The sequence below is a fragment of the Anolis sagrei genome, chromosome X, assembly GCF_037176765.1.
Source record: "Anolis sagrei isolate rAnoSag1 chromosome X, rAnoSag1.mat, whole genome shotgun sequence".
NCBI lineage: Eukaryota > Metazoa > Chordata > Lepidosauria > Squamata > Dactyloidae > Anolis > Anolis sagrei.
In genome coordinates this window covers 11,475,728-11,495,313 of record NC_090034.1, presented here as the reverse complement: position 1 = coordinate 11,495,313, position 19,586 = coordinate 11,475,728, and the positions used below count along the sequence as shown (strand labels likewise).

The 19,586-nt window shown below is 46.3% G+C and overlaps 1 protein-coding gene across 1 annotated transcript; it reads right to left on the bottom strand.

Moving 5' to 3' along the window:
- Window positions 1-1,949: 1,949 nt before the first annotated feature.
- LOC137094739 (5'(3')-deoxyribonucleotidase, mitochondrial-like) lies at window positions 1,950-14,965 on the bottom strand. Its single transcript, XM_067473628.1, has 5 exons — window positions 11,837-14,965; window positions 9,201-9,301; window positions 7,663-7,723; window positions 5,050-5,164; window positions 1,950-2,754 (listed from the first exon to the last, which is right to left on the bottom strand). Exons 1-5 carry the CDS (start codon window positions 12,113-12,115, stop codon window positions 2,612-2,614), a joined length of 699 nt encoding a protein of 232 aa, XP_067329729.1. The 5' UTR covers window positions 12,116-14,965; the 3' UTR covers window positions 1,950-2,611.
- Window positions 14,966-19,586: the final 4,621 nt, after the last annotated feature.

Genomic DNA, 19,586 nt, shown 5'->3' with positions numbered 1-19,586 from the left:
GCGTTTGTTTATGGCATCTGCAGTTTTATATAAAGCCCAGTTAATCCAGATGATGGAATGAATTTGGGGACTATAACCCAAGCATGGCCTTATGGGGATTTTGAGAGCTGTAGTACAATGTTGCTTATCTATATCTCCTTGTGGAAATAAAAGCAGGGTACAAATAGGAAAAGGTAAAGGTTTTCCCCTGACATTAAGAGCCGTTGTTATCCATAGACACCTCCAAGGTCATGTGGCCAGCATGACTGCATGGAATGCTGTTACCTTCCTGCTGAAGCAGTACCTATTGATCTACTCACATCTGCATTTTTTCCGAACTACTAGGTTGGCAGAAGCTGGAGCTAACAGCGGGAGCTCACCCTGCTCCCCAGATTCAAAATTGTGACCTTTCTGTCGACAAGTTCAGCAACTCAGTGGTTTAACCCACTGCGCCACCGCCCCCCCCCCCCCAATGTATAAATACACATGATATATAAGTACATACTAGCCATACGCAGCCACGCATTGCTGTGGCCCAGTCTGTGTATGTGTGTTTTGTATGTGTATGTATGTGTTGTAATGTATTTTTTTTTGGCTTTTTAAGTCTCTTCTGCTGTGTTTACTACTACTACTACTACTACTACTACAACTACTAAAGTACACATCAAATATTCTGTGACCTGGGGGTATCCACTCCTTTGACATCTCATCACTTTTCTATGGAAGCTCAAAAGCAAAAGGACTTCTAAGATAGTAACCTGGTGCGTTGGCCAAGTGTTCTATGGAAGTTCAAGAACTCCCATAGAAATACGGCTTTAATCTAGCACTTAGGAGCCCTCGGTGGGTTAAACCCTTGTGCCGGCAGGACTGAAGATCGACAGGTCAGAGGTTCGAATATGGGGAGCATTATTTCTAGGGAAGTAATGCTACCCATGCTCTATTCTGCCTTGATTAGACCACATCTGGAATATTGTGTCCAATTCTGGGCACCACAATTGAAGAGAGATATTGACAAGTTGGAATGTGTCCAGAGGAGGGCGACTAAAATGACCAAAGGTCTGGAGAACAAGCCCTATGAGGAGCGGCTTAAAGAGCTGTGCCTGTTTAGCCTGAAGAAGAGAAGTCTGAGAGGAGACATGATAGCCATGTATAAATATGTGAGAGGAAGTCATAGGGAGGAGGGAGCAAGCTTGTTTTCTGCTGCCCTGGAGACTAGGACGCAATGGAACAATGGCTTCAAACTACAAGAGAGGAGTTTCCATCTGAACATGAGGAAGAACTTCCTGACTGTGAGAGCTGTTCAGCAGTGGAACTCTCTGCCCCGGAGTGTGGTGGAGGCTCCTTCTTTGGAAGCTTTTAAACAGAGGTTGGATGGCCATCTGTCAGGGGAGCTTTGAATGCAATATTCCTGCTTCTTGGCAGGGAGTTGGACTGGATGGCCCATGAGGTCTCTTCCAATTCTATGATTCTATGAGAGCATGCATGAGCTCCCTCTGTTAGCTCCAGCTTCCCATGCGGGGACATAAGAGAAGCCTCCCACAAGGATGGTAAAACATCAAAAACATTCGGAAGTGTCCTTGCAGATGGCCAATTCTCTCACACCAGAATCGACCTGCAGTTTCTCAAGTTGCTCCTGACACGAAATAAAAAATTATAGCGCTTGTATTTTCTAGCTTTCCAACTTTAAAAAAAGGAAATTCTGCCTTTGCCTGTACTGCTATCTAGTGGCCAACTCAAAACAGCACCTGACTTGCTCTTTCCGAACACAATTTGAAGCTTTCCTGTTCTGTTCCTATGCCAAATTCCCAGTCTATAGCCTTTTAGAGTTTCTTGCCTTGAATCCCAATTGAATCACATATATTCCTAGAAATTAGTCCCATGCTCTCAGTGGGGCTTATTATTGGAGAATGCAACAAAACATTAAGTTTTCGGGTTGTCCAACCATTTTTTTTTCCAATTCAGACACTGAGTTTTTTTTCTCATTCTCATTTATTTCTCAATAACACTACCAGTTATGGGAAATCTGCTGTATTTCGGTCCTTCTTTTGAAACGGTTAACAGTTTCAGCTGGGCCCGGTCCTGAGCTCTCCAGCCTGCCTTTGGTGCCATTTTGGACAGAACAACACAGAAGACATTCCCCTTTGCAAACAATTCACACATTTGGGGTTTCCAATTGAGAATACGAGGTCTGAAAAGACGAATGCTGTATGGGTCCCTGACAACTCACATTTCCTGAGTGTCTCACTTTGTGTCCCGATCAGCTCCGTAAATGGAGGCATGTTCGTTGGGAGCAGAAAGCGTACCAATGCTGCCCTCTTTTGGGAAGCCACAGATAATCTAAACAGTACTCAAATGATCCAACCCATGTGTTGACATCAACAGATCTGGGCAAAAGAAGAGCATTTGGCAAACATGGCCTGCCCTGAGTTGGCCCCCAGTCTCCGTAGCTTCCATTCCCAGCTCTGTGACCCTGGCAGCAGGCTGGATTTAAGAGTTCATGTCCTGGGGTCTCCTTAGCTTGTTTTGGACCAAGAACGTTGATCATTCCTATTCCTGCCTCTGAGTGCCGTAGATGTGGTTTGCGAGCCAACACCGGCCAAACTCTTTGCCTCCTTCCGGGTCCCTGGCTCGACTACAAGGGCCGCTTGCTGTCCAGGATGGCCTTCCAGTCGTCGGCCCAGGAGTGAAGCCTGCGGCGGGATGAAGGCAGCTCCAAGTGCTTGTTATGGCATGCCGTGAAGAGGATGTGCTCCCAGGTCGGCCGCTTCTCGGCTCCTGGAAGGCAGAAGAAGCAAAACCACTCAGGAAATCAACCTTGGCTTGAGAACCGTACATGCAAAAGGGATCTAGGAGTCTTAGGAGTCCTAAGCGTGAGCCAACATTGTGATACAGCACCTCAAAAAGCTAATGTGATTCTGGGCTGCATCAATACGTACATAGTGTCTAGACCAAGGTGCTTGATTATAAAGCTATTGCCCTTCCAACCCTGCTGTATGCCTGTGGAACGTGGACTGTCTACAGACGTCACATGCAACTCCTGGAACGATTCCATCAGTGTTGCCTCTGAAAAATCCTCCAAATCTCTTGAGAAGACAAGCGGACAAACGTCAGCGTGCTGGAAGAAGCAAAGACCACCAGCATTGAAGCGATGGTCCTCTGCCATCAACTCCGGTGGACCGGCCACGTTGTCCGGATGCCCGACTACCGTCTCCCAAAGCAGCTGCTCTACTCCGAACTCAAGAACGGAAAGCGGAATGTTGTTGGGCAGGAAAAGAGATTCAAAGATGGGCTCAAAGCAAATGTTAAAAACTCTGGCATAGACATTGAGAACTGGGAAGCCCTGGCTTGTGAGCGTTCCAGCTGGAGGTCAGCTGTGACCAGCAGTGCTGTAGAATTTTAAGAGCCATAAATGGAGGGTGAAAGAGAGAAACGTGCCAAGAGGAAGGCGCGTCAAGCCAACCCCGACTGAGGCCGCCTTCCACCTGGAAACCAATGCCCTCACTGTGGGAGAACATGCAGGTCAAGAATAGGGCTCCACAGTCACCTACAGACTCACAAGAGTACTGACCCTGGAAGACTATCCTATTCGGCCAATGAAGGATCACCTAAGTAAGTAAGTGTCTAGACCAGTGGTTCTCAACCTTCCTAATGCCGCAACACCTTAATACAGTTCCTCATGTTGTGGTGACCCCCAACCATAACATTATTTTCATTGCTACCTCATAACTCGTAATTTTTGCTACTGTTCTGAATCGTCATGTAAATATCTGATATGCAGGATGTATTTTTATTCACTGGACCAAATTTGGCACAAATACTCGATACACCAAAATCTGGTGGGGTTGGGGGGGATTGATTTTGTCATTTAGGAGTTGTAGAGGCTGTGATTTATAGTTCACCTACAATCAAAGAGCATTCTGAACTCCACCAAGGATGGAATTGAACCAAACTTGGCACACAGGTCTCCCATGACCAACAGAAAATACTGGAAGGGTTTGGTGGGCATTGATCAAGAGTTTTGGAGTTGTAGTTCACCTACATCCAGAGAGCACTGTGGACTCAAACAATGATGGATCTGGACCAAACTTGGCACAAATACTCAATATGTCCAAATGTGAACACTGGTGGAGTTTGGGGGAAATAGACATTGACATTTGGGAGTTGTATTTGCTGGGATTTATAGTTCACCTACAATCAAAGAGCATTCTGAACTCCACCAACGATGAAATTGAACCAAACTTGGCACACAGGACTCCCATGACCAACAGAAAATACTGGGGGGGGGGGGGGGGGTTGGTGGGCATTGACCTTGAGTTTTGGAGTTGTAGTTCACCTACATCCAGAGAGCACTGTGGACTCAAACAATGATGGATCTGAACCAAACTTGGCACGAATCCTCAAAGTACCCAAATGTGAACACTGTTGGAGCTTGGGGGAAATAAACCTTGGCATTTGGGAGTTGTGGTTGCAGGGATCTATAGTTCACCTACAATCTAAGAGCGCCTTGAACCCCACCAATGATAGAATTGGACCAAACTTCCCACACAGAACCCCCAACAGAAAATACTGAAAATACTCAATATGTCCAAATGTGGACACTGGTGGAGTTTGGGGAAAACAGACCTTGACATTTGGGAGCTGTAGTTGCTGGGATTTATAGTTAACTTAATGAATGAGCACTCCAAACCCAGCCTACAATGGATCTGCACCAAACTTGGCACACTACCTACATGACCAACATTCAATACTGGTGGGGTTGAGGAGGGGATGGTTTAGAATTCTGGGAGTTATAGTTCACCAACACCAAGAAGGACAGGCGGAGAGATCTTCAGCCTTCTCTGCCAAAGTGGTTCCTAAGACCATCAGAAATATGTGTTTCCTGATGGTCTTTGGTGACCCCTCTGAAACCCCCCTCGCAACCACCCAGGGGTCCTGACCCCCAGGTTGAGAAACACTGGTCTAGATGGAGGGAAGTCATAGTCCTTCTATATTCTGCTTTAGTCAGACCTCGTCTGGAATAGCACTGTCTCCAGTTATGTGTCAAGAAGAACACCCAAGCTCATGCTTTACCTAGAACATCGGGCCTGTCGTCAATCAAGAGGTCTCCGGAGACCACCGTCTTGTCCCGGGTGAGGACAATCTGCTCCAGAAACTCCGGGCCCAAATGCTTCTCCACCCAGGCATACTGGAAAGCAGAAAGAGGAAGGGCGATGGTAACCACAGACGGGCCAAGATTGGGAAAGGATGGATTCGCTTTCCCAACAAAGTCACAAACGGCAAACCACAGTGACTCATAACAACAGACAAAGGCAGAGGAAGAGGTCATTAACGCTTCGATGCTGAGCCAAGGCGAGAAATGGAAGGCTTTTCTGATAAATCTGCGCCACCAAATCGGAAAACAGAGACCGCTTGAAATATTTATTCCTCTGTGCTCAGAAGGGAACAAACCACTTCTGTCCTGAGCATATATCCCTTAGGGTTGCCATGTTCCAGAAGCATTCTCTCCTGGCGTTTCACCCACACCTCAGAGGTTGTGAGGTCTGTTGGAAAACAGGCAAGTGGGGTTTATATATCTGCGGAATAATGTCCAGGGTGGGAGAAAGAACTCTTGTCTGCTTGAGGCAAGTGTGAATGTTGCAATTGGCTACCTTGATTAGCACTAAATGGCCTTGCAGCTTCAAGGCCTGCCTGCTTCCTGTCTGGGGGAATCCTTTGTTGGGAGGTGATTAAATGCTAATCCAGGTGATCAATTGCAACATTCACACTTGCCTCAAGCAAACAGTTAACACCTCCCAACCAAGGATTCCCCCAGGCAGGAAGCAGGCAGGCTTTGAGGCTACAAGGCCATTCAACGATGATCAAGGTGGCCAATTGTAATATTCATACTTTGCTGGGAGGTGTTAGCTGGCCCTGTTTGTTTCCTGACAGTTTCAACAGAAAGGAGGAAACCATGAAAATGAACAAAATCTGGATACCAGTGTTTTTAAAAAAAACCTCTAAAATCAGGACAGTAAATAACAAACAATCATAAAACAGGGGAATTCCAGCTAACATCTCCCAATTGTCCACCTTGATGAGCATTTCATAGTATCATAGAATCAAAGAGTTGGAAGAGACCTCATGGGCCATCCAGTCCAACCCCATTCTGCCAAGAAGCAGGAATGTTGCATTCAAATCACCCCTGACAGATGGCCATCCAGCCTCTCTTTAAAAGCTTCCAAAGAAGGAGCCTCCACCACACTCTGGGGCAGAGAGTTCCACTGCTGAACGGCTCTCACAGTCAGGAAGTTCTTCCTCGTGTTCAGATGGAACACGAGGAAGTAGTAGTACACGAGGATGTAGTTTGAAGCCATTGTTCCGCGTCCTAGTCTCCAAGGAAGCACAAAACAAGCTTGCTCCCTCCTCCCTGTGGCTTCCTCTCACATATTTATACATGGCTATCATGTCTCCTCTCAGCCTTCTCTTCTTCAGGCTAAACATGCCCAGCTCCTTAAGCCGCTCCTCATAGGGCTTGTTCTCCAGACCCTTGATCATTTTAGTCGCCCTCCTCTGGACACATTTAATCACCTCCCAACAAAGGTTGTGAGGTCTATGGGGTTTATAGTCCTGTGGAATGATGTCCATGGTGGGAGAAAGAACTCTTGTCTGTTGGAGACAATGAATGTTGCAACTGGCCATCTTGATTAGCATTGAATGGCCTTGCAGCTTCAAAGCCTGGCTGCTTCCTACAGGAGGATTACTTCCTATAACTGGAAGGGGAATTCCAGGCAGGAAACAATCAGAGCCAGCTAACACCTCCCCACCAGGGATTCCCCCAGGCAGGAAGCAGCCAGGCCTTGAAGCTGCCTGCTATTTAATGCTAACCAAGCTGGCCACTTGCAACATTCACACCTGCCTCAAACAGATAACAGTTCTTTCTCCCACCCTGGACATTATTCCCTAGATATATCAACCTCATTTGCCTAGTTTCCAACAGACCTCACATCCTCTGAGGATGCCTGCCAATTCTTGTCTGTTGGAGGCAAGCGTGAATGTTGCAGTTGGTCAGCTTGATTAGCATTGAATGGCCTTGCAGCTTCAAAGCCTGGTTTCTTCCCGATGAACCAACCTGGACACAGCGTATTATTTGAGAACACAGAAATGCTGGACTACTCTAACAACCACCATGTTAGAATACACAGAGAAGCCATTGAAATACACAAGCATGTGGACAATTTCAACAGAAAGGAGGAAACCATGAAAATGAACAAAATCTGGCTCCCAGTATTAAAAAAACTCTAAAATCAGGACAGTGAATAAAGAACAACACTTAAAAAACATTCCAGACAGGAAACAATTAGGGCCAGCTAACACCTCCCAACAAAGGATTCCCCCAGGCAGGAAGCAGCCAGGCTTCAGAGCTACAAGACCATTCAATGCCAATCAAGCTGGCCAATTGCAACATTCACACTTGCCTCAAGCAAATGAGAGTTCTTTCTCCCACCCTGGACATTATTCCACAGATCTGTAAACCCCTCTTGCCTAGTTTCCAACAGACCTCGCAACCTCTGAGGATGCCTGCCATAGATGTGGGTGAAATTTCAGGAGAGAATGCTTCTGGAACATGGCCATACAGCCTGGAAAACTCACAGCAACCTAGTGATTCCGGCTATGAAAGCCTTCGACAACACATATATCCCTTACCTTTTCATAGGGGCAATAGCGATATTTCTTGATGGGACTTGTGCATATAAAGACATCGGTCCTGTGTGGACAGAAAGAAAAAAAAATCATCGTCAGGAGCAACTTGAGAAACTGCAAGTCGCTTCCAGTGTGAGAGAATTGGCTGTCTGCAAGGATGTTGCCCAGGGAATACCCGGATGTATTACCAGCCAATAATAATAATAATAATAATAATCTTTATTTATACCCCACCACCATCTCCCCAACGGGGACTCGGGGTGGCTTACATGAGGCCAAGCCCAGACAACATATTATAAAACCAAAAACATAAGCAACAAGAAACAACAGCATGGGAAGCTGGAGCTGACAGATGGAAGCTCACCCTGCTTCCCAGATATTGTGATATTACAATATGAGCATTGGTAGATACTGCTAGCTTCACTTTGGATGCATCTACCCTGCAAAATGAATGCAGTTTGACACCAGTTTAACTGCATTGGCTTAATGCTATGGAGTCCTGGGAACGGCTTCACAACAACAATAACAACAACATCAAATATAATACTATTAATAACATAATAATTATGTCAAGCTGTATTAATTCTATAGTGTACTAGCTGTCTCCTGCCACGCGCTGCTGTGGCCCAGTCTGTTGATCTGGAAAATAAAGTAATGAGAAAGTGTTGGTTTCTAATATATGTAATGTCTTTCTGGTTGTGGCTAAACAGTATTTCTTGCTGTTTCCTTGTCAGTGTTGATGTGGAGTCTGCTTTGCCCACCCTGGAACATGCAATATATCATTGTCCTTCTTTAAGGGCCCCTTTCAAATCTATGATACCATATCTCTCTGTGTGTGAATCATATCTATCTATCTATATCTATATCTATGGCTGGATGCCCTGATTGGGATTGATTGGGTGGCCTTAAGTATTTTCTGTTGGTCCTGGGAGTTCTGTGTGGGAAGTTTGCCCCGATTCTGTCGTTCATGGGGTTCAGAATGCTCTTTGATTGTAGGTGAACTGTGAATCCCAGTGACTACAACTCCCAAATGTCAAGGTCTATTTCCCCCAAACTCCATCTGTGTCCATATTTGGGCATATAGAGCATTTGTGCCAAGTTTGGTCCAGATCCATCATTGTTTGAGTCCACAGTGCTGTCTGGATGTAGGTGAACTACAACTCCCAAACTCAAGGTCAATGCCCACCAAACCCTTCCAGTATTTTCTGTTGGTTAGGGGAGTTCTGTGTAACAAGTTTGGTTCAATTCCATCATTGATGGAGTACAGAATGCTCTTTGATTGTAGGTGAACTATAAATCCCAGCAACTACAACGCCCAAATGACAAAATCATATTTTCTGAGTGATGGTCACTCCTTGTGTTGTGAGATGTTTTGCTGCCAAATCTGGTGTGATTTCATTCATTGGTTCTTTTGTTTTTAAGCCACTCATTATGCACTGAGCATTTTTATATAGATAGATAGTGTAGTATAGTATAGTATAGTATAGTATAGTATAGTATAGTATATATTGGATTTCCTTAGAAAATGGCACGGCACTCACTCTTCCAACTTTGCCATTTGCTTGACTGCTTCCACGGCGCCTGGGATCGGGTCCAATTCGAGGAAGAAGTCCTTGGACTCCCAAATGCTGATCGCCTTGTCCTGCAAATTCCAAAAAGTAACTGTGCATAACCAAGTATCCATTGAAAGCAAAGATGAAAACTAACATATGGATCCTGCATCAAGCACCAGGTTGGACTAGATGACCCACGACATGAGGCCCCTTGTTCCAACTCTGTGGGTGCATCTCCAATGTAGGGTTGATGCCCTTCGGCGCCACTTGAGCTGCTCAGTGCTATGGAATACTGGGATTTGTAGTCTGGTGAGTCCCAGCACTCTTTGGCAAAGAAGGCTGAAAACCCAGTAGAACTAAAACTCCCACTATTCCATAGCACTGAGCCATGGCCCTTCAAGTCTAAAGTATAGAGGCAAAATCCCAAAAGCTTTCTCTGCCTTGCCCAACTACAAATCCCATGGTTCCATAGCATTGTGTCATGGCTGTTAAGGTGGGCCCAACTGTATTCTTTCCACAGTATATACTTAAAATGGAATCAGGCTGTATTAATTCAAGTCACCCAAAATTTAGAGGTTTCCTGTTGTTTACTGTAAAGCAATTATTTCCCTTTTATCTCCCAATGCAGAAAACTCTTGTGCAGAAGGGAGATTCTTTGAGCCCAGATTGAACAGCCCCTATTGCATCAATTTCCAAAAGTAACTACTTAGTAACTCGTTACAAGTAACATAGTTATGGGAGATTCTTTGAGCCCAGGTTGTACAGCTCCTATTGCATCAATTCCCAAAAGTAACTACTTAGTAACTCGTTACAAGTAACATAGTTATGGGAGATTCTTTGGGCCCAGGCTGAGCTGTCCCTATTGCTGCAACTCCCAAAAGTAACTACTTAGTAACATGTTGCAAGTAACATAGTTAACTCTCATGCAAGAGGAAGATTCTTTGGGTCCAGGCTGAGCTGCGCCTATTGCTGCAACTCCCAAAAGTAACTACTTAGTAATATGTTACAAGTAACGTAGTTACCTCTCATGCAGGAGAGAGACTCTTTGGGCCCAGGCTGAGCTGCCCCTATTGCATCAATTCCCAAAAGTAACTACTTAGTAACTCGTTACAAGTAACATAGTTATGGGAGATTCTTTGGGCCCAGGTTGAGCTGCCCCTATTGCTGCAACTCCCAAAAGGAACTACTTAGTAACATGTTACAAGTAACATAGTTACCTCTCATGCAGGAGAGAGACTCTTTGGGCCCAGGCTGAGTTGCCCCTATTGCTGCAACTCCCAAAAGTCACTACTTAGTAACATGTTGCAAGTAACATAGTTACCTCTCATGCAGGAGAGAGACTCTTTGGGCCCAGGCTGAGCTGCCCCTATTGCTGCAACTCCCAAAAGTAACTACTTAGTAACCAGTTACAAGTAACATAGTTACCTCTCATGCAGGAGGGAGATTCTTTGGGCCCAGGCTGCACTGCCCTATTGCTGCAACTTCCAAAGTAACTACTTAGTGAATCATTGCAAGTAATGTAGTTAACTCACACAGGAGCTAGATTCTTTGGGCCCAGACTGAACTCCTCTTATTGCCACAACCCCCAAAAGTAACTACTTAGTGCAGGAGGGAGATTCTTTGGGCCCAGCCTGTGCTGCCCCTATTGCTGCAACCCCCAAAGTAACTACTTAGTGACTCATTACAACATAGTTAACTCACACAGGAGCTAGATTCTTTGGGCCCAGACTGAGCTACTCCTATTGCTGCAACCTCCAAAAGTAACTACTTAGTAACTTGTTACAAGTAACAACATTACCTCTCATGCAGGAGGGACATTATTTGGGCCCAGACTGAACTACCCCTATTGTAGCAACCCCCAAAAGTAACTACTGAGTAACTCGTCATAAGTAACATCATTAACGCTCATGCAGGAGGGAGATTCTTTGTGCCCAGGCTGAGCTTGCCCCTATTGCTGCAACCCCCAAAAGTAACTACTTAGTAACTTGTTACAAGTAACACTGTTAACATTCATGTAGGAAGGAGATTCTTTGGGCCCAGGCTGAGCTGCCCCTATTCCTGCTATCCCCAAAAGTAACTACTTAATAACTTGTTATAAGTAACATTGTTACCTCTCATGCAGGAAGGAGATTCAAACCCCCAAAAGTAACTACTTAGTAACTCGTTACAAGTAATGTTAATGCTCATGCAGGAGAGAGATTCTTTGGGCCCAGGCTGAGCTGCCCCTATTCCTGCAGCCCCCAAAAGTAACTACTTAGTAACTTGTTACAAATAACATAGTTACCTCTCATGCAGGAGGGAGATTCTTTGGGCCCAGGCTGAACTGCCCGTATTGCAGCAACCCCCAAAAGTAACTACTTAGTAACTCGTTACAAGTAATGTTAATGCTCATGCAGGAGGAAGATTCTCTGGGCCCAGGCTGAGCTACCCCTATTCCTGCAACCCCCCCCCCCCAAATAACTACTTAGTAACTCGTTACAAGCAACAAAGTTACTTCTCATGCAGGAGGGAGATTCTTTGGGCCTGGGCCGAGTCACCTCTATTGCAGCCACCCCAAAAGTAACTACTTAGTAATTCATTACAGGCAATGTTAACGCTCATGCAGGAGGGAGATTCAGACTCACGCTGAGCTCTGGCTCGATCTGTCCATATTGTTCGGAGACCCAGAATCCGCGCCGGTCCTCCAAAGGGATGCAAGGCATGTCTGGGAATCTGGCTTGGAATTTCTTCAAGAAGCCCCCTTCGAAGTCGGCTAAGACCCCGTCCATGTCGACCAAGACCCGGAGCCGCCTGAGGCCGGGGCTGGAGGAAGAGGAAGACCACCGAAAGAAGCCCCCGAAAGCGAGGAAAGGGGCGCAGCAGCCCCGCTGTGGGTGCAAGAAGGCGCTGCCTAGGAAAAGCATGGCCTGTTTTTTGGGGGGTGCGAGCAAGAAAAATGGGGGGCACCCTTAGGGCAGAAGGAGGGCACCATCAGCCCCTAAGGAAGCCATACGAATAGGAAGCCCCTTCTTTGTATAGGGCAGCCCCTTCTTTGCATTGCAGCCCCCACAGTGGGGGGCACCGTGGGGTCCACTAGTCGGCAACGGATGGATGGATGAATAATTATTTTTGGTCCTTTGCAGCATCGAAGTCTCTTCTCTGTCGCCTCTTGCTGCAGTGTCCTACGCAGCCGCCGAAGATGCCTTCTGCTCTTAGCCAGGGATCCTTGGGGTTGGCCCAAATTGACCCCCAAAAGGACAGATTTCCCCCCAAACTGGACCCTGGAAAGGCTGTGGTTTCCTATGGTTTGCAAAGAGGACTGAAAAGGGACTCAACTCCAGGGTTTTGCTAAGGTTTCCTCTCAAATTGCACCCCAAAAGGGACTGGTTTCCAAGGGTTTGCAATCACTGCATCCCAAAAGGGATAGACTTCCCAGATTGCACTTCAAAAGAGGCTGGTTCCCTAGGGTTTGAAAAAAATGCACCCCCAAAAAGTAATTGCACCCTGAAAGGAACTGAATTCCAGGAATTTTCACCCCAAAAAGGATACCTTTTCTAGATTGTGCCCCAAAGGGGGCTGGTTTAATAGGGTTTGAAAAAATGCACCCCCAAAAGAGACTTGACTTCCAAAGGTTTGTGCATTAATTGCACTCCAAAAGGAACTGAATTTCAGGAGTTTGTACCCCAAAAGGGATGGGCTTCCCAGATTGCAACTCAAAAGGGACTGATTTCCTAGGTAGGGTTTGCAATAATTGCACCCCAAAAGGGACTGACTTCCCAAATTAAACCCCAAAAGGAAATGATTTTCTGGTAGCTTGCAATAATTGCACCCCAAAAGGGACTGGTTTCCAGGGGTTTGCAATAATTGCACCCCAAAAGGGTCTCACTTTTCAAAAATTGCACCTCAAAAGGGACTGATTTCCTGGGGGTTTGCAAGAATTGCACCCCAAAAGGGGCAAGACTGCACCTCAAGAGAGACTGAGTGTCAGGGGTTTGCAAGAATTGCTCCCCAAAAGGGACTTTCCAAAAAAGGGACGTCCCAAAAATTGCACCCCAAAAGGAACTGACTTCCCCGATTGCACTCTAAAAGGGACTGATTTCCAAGGGTCTGCAATAATTGCACCCCAAAAGGGACTGATTTCCCAGACTGCACCCCAAAAGGAACAGATTTCCTGGGGGGTTGCAATAATTGCATCCCTAAAGGGACAAGATTGCACCCCAAAAGGGACTGACTTTCAGGAGGTTGCTATACTCCCTCCCCAAAAGGTACTTTCCAATAAAAGGGACTTTCCAAAAATTGCACCCCAAAAGGGACTGACTTCCCAGATTGTACCCTAAAAGGAACTGATTTCCTGGGGGTTTGCAATAATTTCACTCCAAAAGAGACTGGCTTCCAGGGGTTTGCAATAATTGCACCCCAAAAGGGGCTCACTTTCCAAAAACTGCACCCCAAAAGGGACTGGCTTCCCAGATTGCACCCCAAAAGGGACTGATTTCCTGGAGGTTTGTGATAATTGCACCCCAAGGGGACCCACTTTTCAAAAACTGCACCCCAAAAGAGTGTGATTTTCTAGGGTTTGCAATAAATGCACCCCAAATGGCTCACTTTCCAAAAACTGCACCCCCAAAGGGACTGATTTCCTGTGGGTTTGCAATAATTGTACCCCAAAAGGGGCAAGACTGCACCCCAAAGCGGAGTGGTTTCACAGATTGCACCCTAAAAGGGACGGATTTCCTGGGAGGTTGCAATAATTGTACCCCAAAAGGGGCTCACTTTCCAAAAACTGCACCCCAAAAGGGACTGACTTCCTGGAGGTTTGTGATAATTGCACCCCAAGGGGACCCACTTTTCAAAAACTGCACCCCAAAAGGGACTGATTTCCTGGGGTCTGCAATAATTACACCCCAAAAGGCATTGACTTCCCAGATTGCACCCTAAAAGGGACTGATTTCCTGGGGGTTTGCAATAATTGCACCCCAAAAGGGGCAAGATTGCACCCCAAAAGGGACTGACTTCCAGGAGTTTGCAATAATTGCACCCCAAAAGGGGCTCACTTTCCAAAAACTGCACTCCAAAAGGGACTGAGTTCCTGGAGGTCTGTGATAATTGCACCCCAAGGGGACCCACTTTTCAAAAACTGCACCCCAAAAGGGACTGATTTCCAGGGGGTTTGCAATAATTGCACCCCAAAAGGGGCAAGATTGCACCCTAAAAGGGACTGACTTTCAGGGGGTTTGCAATAATTGCACCCCAAAAGGCATTGACTTCCAAGATTGTACCCCTAAAGAGACTGATTTCCTGGGGATTTGCAATAATTGCACCCCAAAAAGGGACTGACTTCCAGGAGTTTGCAATAATTGCACCCCAAAAGGGGCTCACTTTCCAAAAACTGCACCCCAAAAGGGACTGACTTCCTGGGTGTTGCTAAGAACACATCCCAAAAGGAACTGACCCCTTGCACCCCCAAAAGGCCCGCCTTGGCCCGCCTTACTGCTCCATTCCTGCTTTCCTTTCTTCTTTGCCTCCTTCCTTCTTTGCCAAGGACTTCCCAGAGAAGAGAAGGATCCGCACCATACCGCTAGACCCCTTCCATACCGCTTTAAATGCCCAGGGCCCCCTTTCTCTCTCTCTCTCTCTCTCTCTCTCTCTCTCTCCTGGAGGAGCCTGGGATTTGTAGTCCGGGGCGGGGCTTGGCCTGATCTGCCAGGGAGCCTTTTAACTCCCTCGGAACTCCCTCTCCCAAGGTCAACGGCAGTCGAGCTTTCAGATCTCGAGAGTGTAGTTCAAGGCAAGGGCGCTAGAGGGCGCAAGGAACCACACAGCCCAGCTCCAAAGGGGAATCCAAGGGCTATTACTGCAATGCAGAGAATATATTTTGCTGCAGAGGCAATGGGACCAAGTTTTTTTCTTTTTTAATTTCCTTTTTAAAAACCATAGCCACAATTAAAGGGAGATGTTGACAAGCTGGAATGTGTCCAGAGAAGGGTGTCTAAAAGGATCGAGGATCTGGAGAACAAGCCCTATGAGGAGCGGCTTAAAGACCTGGGCATGTTTAGCCTGAAGAAGAGAAGGCCTATTCCACACCTGGAATATTGTGTCCAATTCTGGGCACCACAATTCAAGAGAGATATTGACAAGCTGGAATGTGTCCAGACTAAAAGGATCAAGGGTCTGGAGAACAAGCCCTATGAGGAGCGGCTTAAAGACCTGGGCATGTTTAACCTGAAGAAGAGAAGGCCTATTCCACACCTGGAATATTGTGTCCAATTCTGGGCACCACAATTCAAGAGAGATATTGACAAGCTGGAATGTGTCCAGACTAAAAGGATCAAGGGTCTGGAGAACAAGCCCTATGAGGAGCGGCTTAAGGAGCTGGGCATGTTTAGCCTGAAGAAGAGAAGGCTGAGAGGAGATATGACAGCCATGTATAAATATGTGAGAGGAAGTCACAGGGAGGAGGGAGCAGGCTGATTTTCTGCTGCCGTGACTAGGACGCGGAACAATGGCTTCAAACTACAAGAAAGGAGATTCCACCTGAACATTAGACCTGTTCAGCAGTGGAACTCTCTGCCGCGGAGTGTGGGTTCAAACTACAAGAAAGGAGATTCCACCTGAACATTAGGAAGAACTCCCTGACTGTGAGAGCTGTTCAGCAGTGGAACTCTCTGCCGTGGAGTGTGGGTTCAAACTACAAGAAAGGAGATTCCACCTGAACATTAGGAAGAACTCCCTGGCTGTGAGACCTGTTTAGCAGTGGAACTCTCTGCCCTGGAGTGTGGTGGAGGCTCCTTCTTTGGAGACTTTGAAACAGAGGGTGGATGGCCATCTGTCGGGGGTGCTTTGAATGTGATTTTCCTGCTTCTTGGCAGGGGTTGGACTGGATGGCCCACAAGGTCTCTTCCAATTCTAGGATTCTATGATTCTATCTCCAGCAAAGGATCGCCGCCTTGTCGGGGCGCTGGAGCTTGAGCACCTCAATGATGTCATGAGCGAAACCGTGAAGGGCCACCCAAGACGGGACGGTCGTGGCAGAGAGGTCAGACCAAGCGTGATCCCTGGGGAAGGCAATGGCAAACCACTCCAGTATCCTTGCCAAGAAAACTAAATGGATCAGTACAACCAGAGATATGTCGGTATGCCATTGGAAGATGGGACTCCCAGGTCGGAAGATGGCCAAAATGCTACTGGGGAGGAGCAGAGGATAAGTTCAACTAGCCCCAGATGTGATGACGCAGCTAGCTCAAAGCCGAAAGGAAGGCTAGCGGCCGACGGTACTGGAGGTGAACGACGAATCCGATGCTCTAAAGATCAACACACCATAGGAACCTGGAATGTAAGATCTATGAGCCAGGGCAAATTGGATGTTGTTATTGGTGAGATGTCAAGACTAAAGATAGACATTCTGGGGGTCAGCGAACTGAAATGGACTGGAATGGGCCACTTCACATCAGATGACCACCAGATCTACTACTGCGGACAAGAGGAACATCGAAGAAATGGAGTAGCCTTCATAATTAATAAGAAATTCGCTAAAGCGGTGCTTGGATACAACCCAAAAAATGACAGAATGATCTCAATTCGAGTGCAAGGAAAGCCTTTCAACATTACAGTGATCCAAATATACGCCCCAACCACAGCTGCTGAAGAAGCAGAAGTAGATCAGTTCTATGAGGATCTGCAGGAACTACTGGATAATACACCAAAAAGAGACATTATTTTCATTACAGGAGACTGGAATGCCAAGGTGGGAAGTCAAATGACAACAGGGATCACAGGCAAGCATGGTCTGGGAGAACAAAATGAAGCGGGACGCAGGCTGATAGAATTTTGCCAGGAAAACTCGCTGTGTATAACAAACACTCTCTTCCAACAACCTAAAAGACGGCTTTACACATGGACCTCTCCAGACGGTCAACACCGAAATCAGATTGACTACATCCTTTGCAGCCAAAGGTGGCGGACATCCATCCAGTCGGTGAAAACAAGACCTGGGGCTGACTGTAGCTCAGATCACGAACTTCTTATTGCCCAATTTAGAATAAAACTAAAGAGATCAGGGAAAATACACAGGCCAGTTAGATATGATCTCACTAACATTCCTAGCGAATATACAGTGGAAGTGAAGAACAGATTTGAAGGACTAGATTTAGTAAACAGAGTCCCAGAAGAACTATGGACAGAAGTCCGAGACATTGTTCAGGAGGCAGCAACAAAGTACGTCCCAAAGAAAAAGAAAACCAAGAAGGCAAAATGGTTGTCTGCTGAGACACTGGAAGTAGCCCAAGAAAGGAGGAAAGCAAAAGGAAACAGTGAAAAGGGGAGATATGCCCAGTTAAATGCGCAATTCCAGAGGTTAGCCAGAAGAGATAAGGAACTATTTTTAAATAAGCAATGCATGGAAGTGGAAGAAGACAACAGAATAGGAAGGACAAGAGACCTCTTCCAGAAAATTAGAAACATTGGAGGTAAATTTCAGGCAAAAATTGGTATGATAAGAAACAAAGATGGCAGGGACCTAACAGAAGCTGAAGAGATCAAGAGAAGGTGGCGAGACTATACAGAAGATCTGTATAGGAAGGATAACAATATCGAGGATAGCTTTGACGGTGTGGTGAATGAATTAGAACCAGACATCCTGAGGAGTGAGGTTGAATGGGCCTTAAGAAGCATTGCTAACAACAAGGCAGCAGGAGACGACGGGATCCCAGCTGAACTGTTTAAAATCTTAAAAGATGATGCTGTCAAGGTGATGCATTCCATTTGCCAGCAAATATGGAAAACACAAGAATGGCCATCAGACTGGAAAAAATCAACTTATATCCCCATACCAAAAAAGGGAAATGCGAAAGACTGCTCAAACTTCCGTACAGTGGCCCTTATTTCTCATGCCAGTAAGGTAATGCTCAAGATCCTGCAAGGAAGACTCCAGCAATACATGGAGCGAGAGTTGCCAGATGTTCAAGCTGGGTTTAGAAAAGGTAGAGGAACGAGAGACCAAATTGCAAATATCCGCTGGATAATGGAGAAAAGCAGGGAGTTTCAGAAAAACATCTACTTCTGCTTCATTGACTATTCTAAAGCCTTTGACTGTGTGGATCATAATAAATTGTGGCAAGTTCTTGGTGGGATGGGCATACCAAGCCACCTTGTCTCTCTCCTGAGGAATCTGTACAAGGACCAAGTAGCAACAGTCAGAACTGACCACGGAACAACAGACTGGTTCAAGATTGGGAAAGGCGTACGGCAAGGCTGCATCCTCTCACCCAACCTTTTTAACTTGTATGCAGAACACATCATGCGATGTGCGGGGCTGGATGAATGCAAAGCTGGGGTGAAAATTGCTGGAAGAAACATTAACAACCTCAGATATGCAGATGACACCACTCTGATGGCCGAAAGCGAGGAGGAGCTGAGGAGCCTTCTAATCAAGGTGAAAGAAGAAAGCGCAAAAGCTGGGTTGCAGCTAAACGTCAAAAAAACCAAGATTATGGCAACAAGAATGATTGACAACTGGAAAATAGAGGGAGAAACCGTGGAGGCCGTGACAGACTTTGTATTTCTAGGTGCAAAGATTACTGCAGATGCAGACTGTGGTCAGGAAATCAGAAGACGCTTACTTCTTGGGAGGAGAGCAATGTCCAGTCTCGATAAAATAGTAAAGAGTAGAGACATCACACTGGCAACAAAGATCCGCCTAGTCAAAGCCATGGTATTCCCTGTAGTCACCTACGGATGTGAGAGCTGGACCTTCGGGAAGGCTGAGCGAAGGAAGATCGATGCTTTTGAGCTGTGGTGCTGGAGGAAAGTGCTGAGAGTGCCTTGGACTGCGAGAAGATCCAACCAGTCCATCCTCCAGGAAATAAAGCCCGACTGCTCACTGGAGGGAAAGATACTAGAGACAAAGTTGAAGTACTTTGGCCACATCATGAGGAGACAGGAAAGCCTAGAGAAGACAATTATGCTGGGGAAAGTGGAAGGCAAAAGGAAGAGGGGCCGACCAAGGGCAAGATGGATGGATGGCATCCTTGAAGTGACTGGACTGACCTTGAAGGAGCTGGGGGTGGTGACGGCCGACAGGGAGCTCTGGCGTGGGCTGGTCCATGAGGTCACGAAGAGTCGGAGACGACTGAACGAATGAACAACAACATGATTCTATAATGTATTCTAAATTGCTTTAATGGCCTCACAACTTCTGAGGATGCCTGCCATAGATACAGGCGAAACGTCAGGAGAGAATGCTTCTGGAGCATGGCCATACAGCCTGGAAAACTTATAGCAACCCAGTGATTCCAGCCACGAAAGTTTTCGACAATATATTGGGCTTTAATGGCATTTTGTTGCTATTTCTATTTCACCTTAAGAAACAGACAAGGAATGTATTATCAAAGGGTTTCA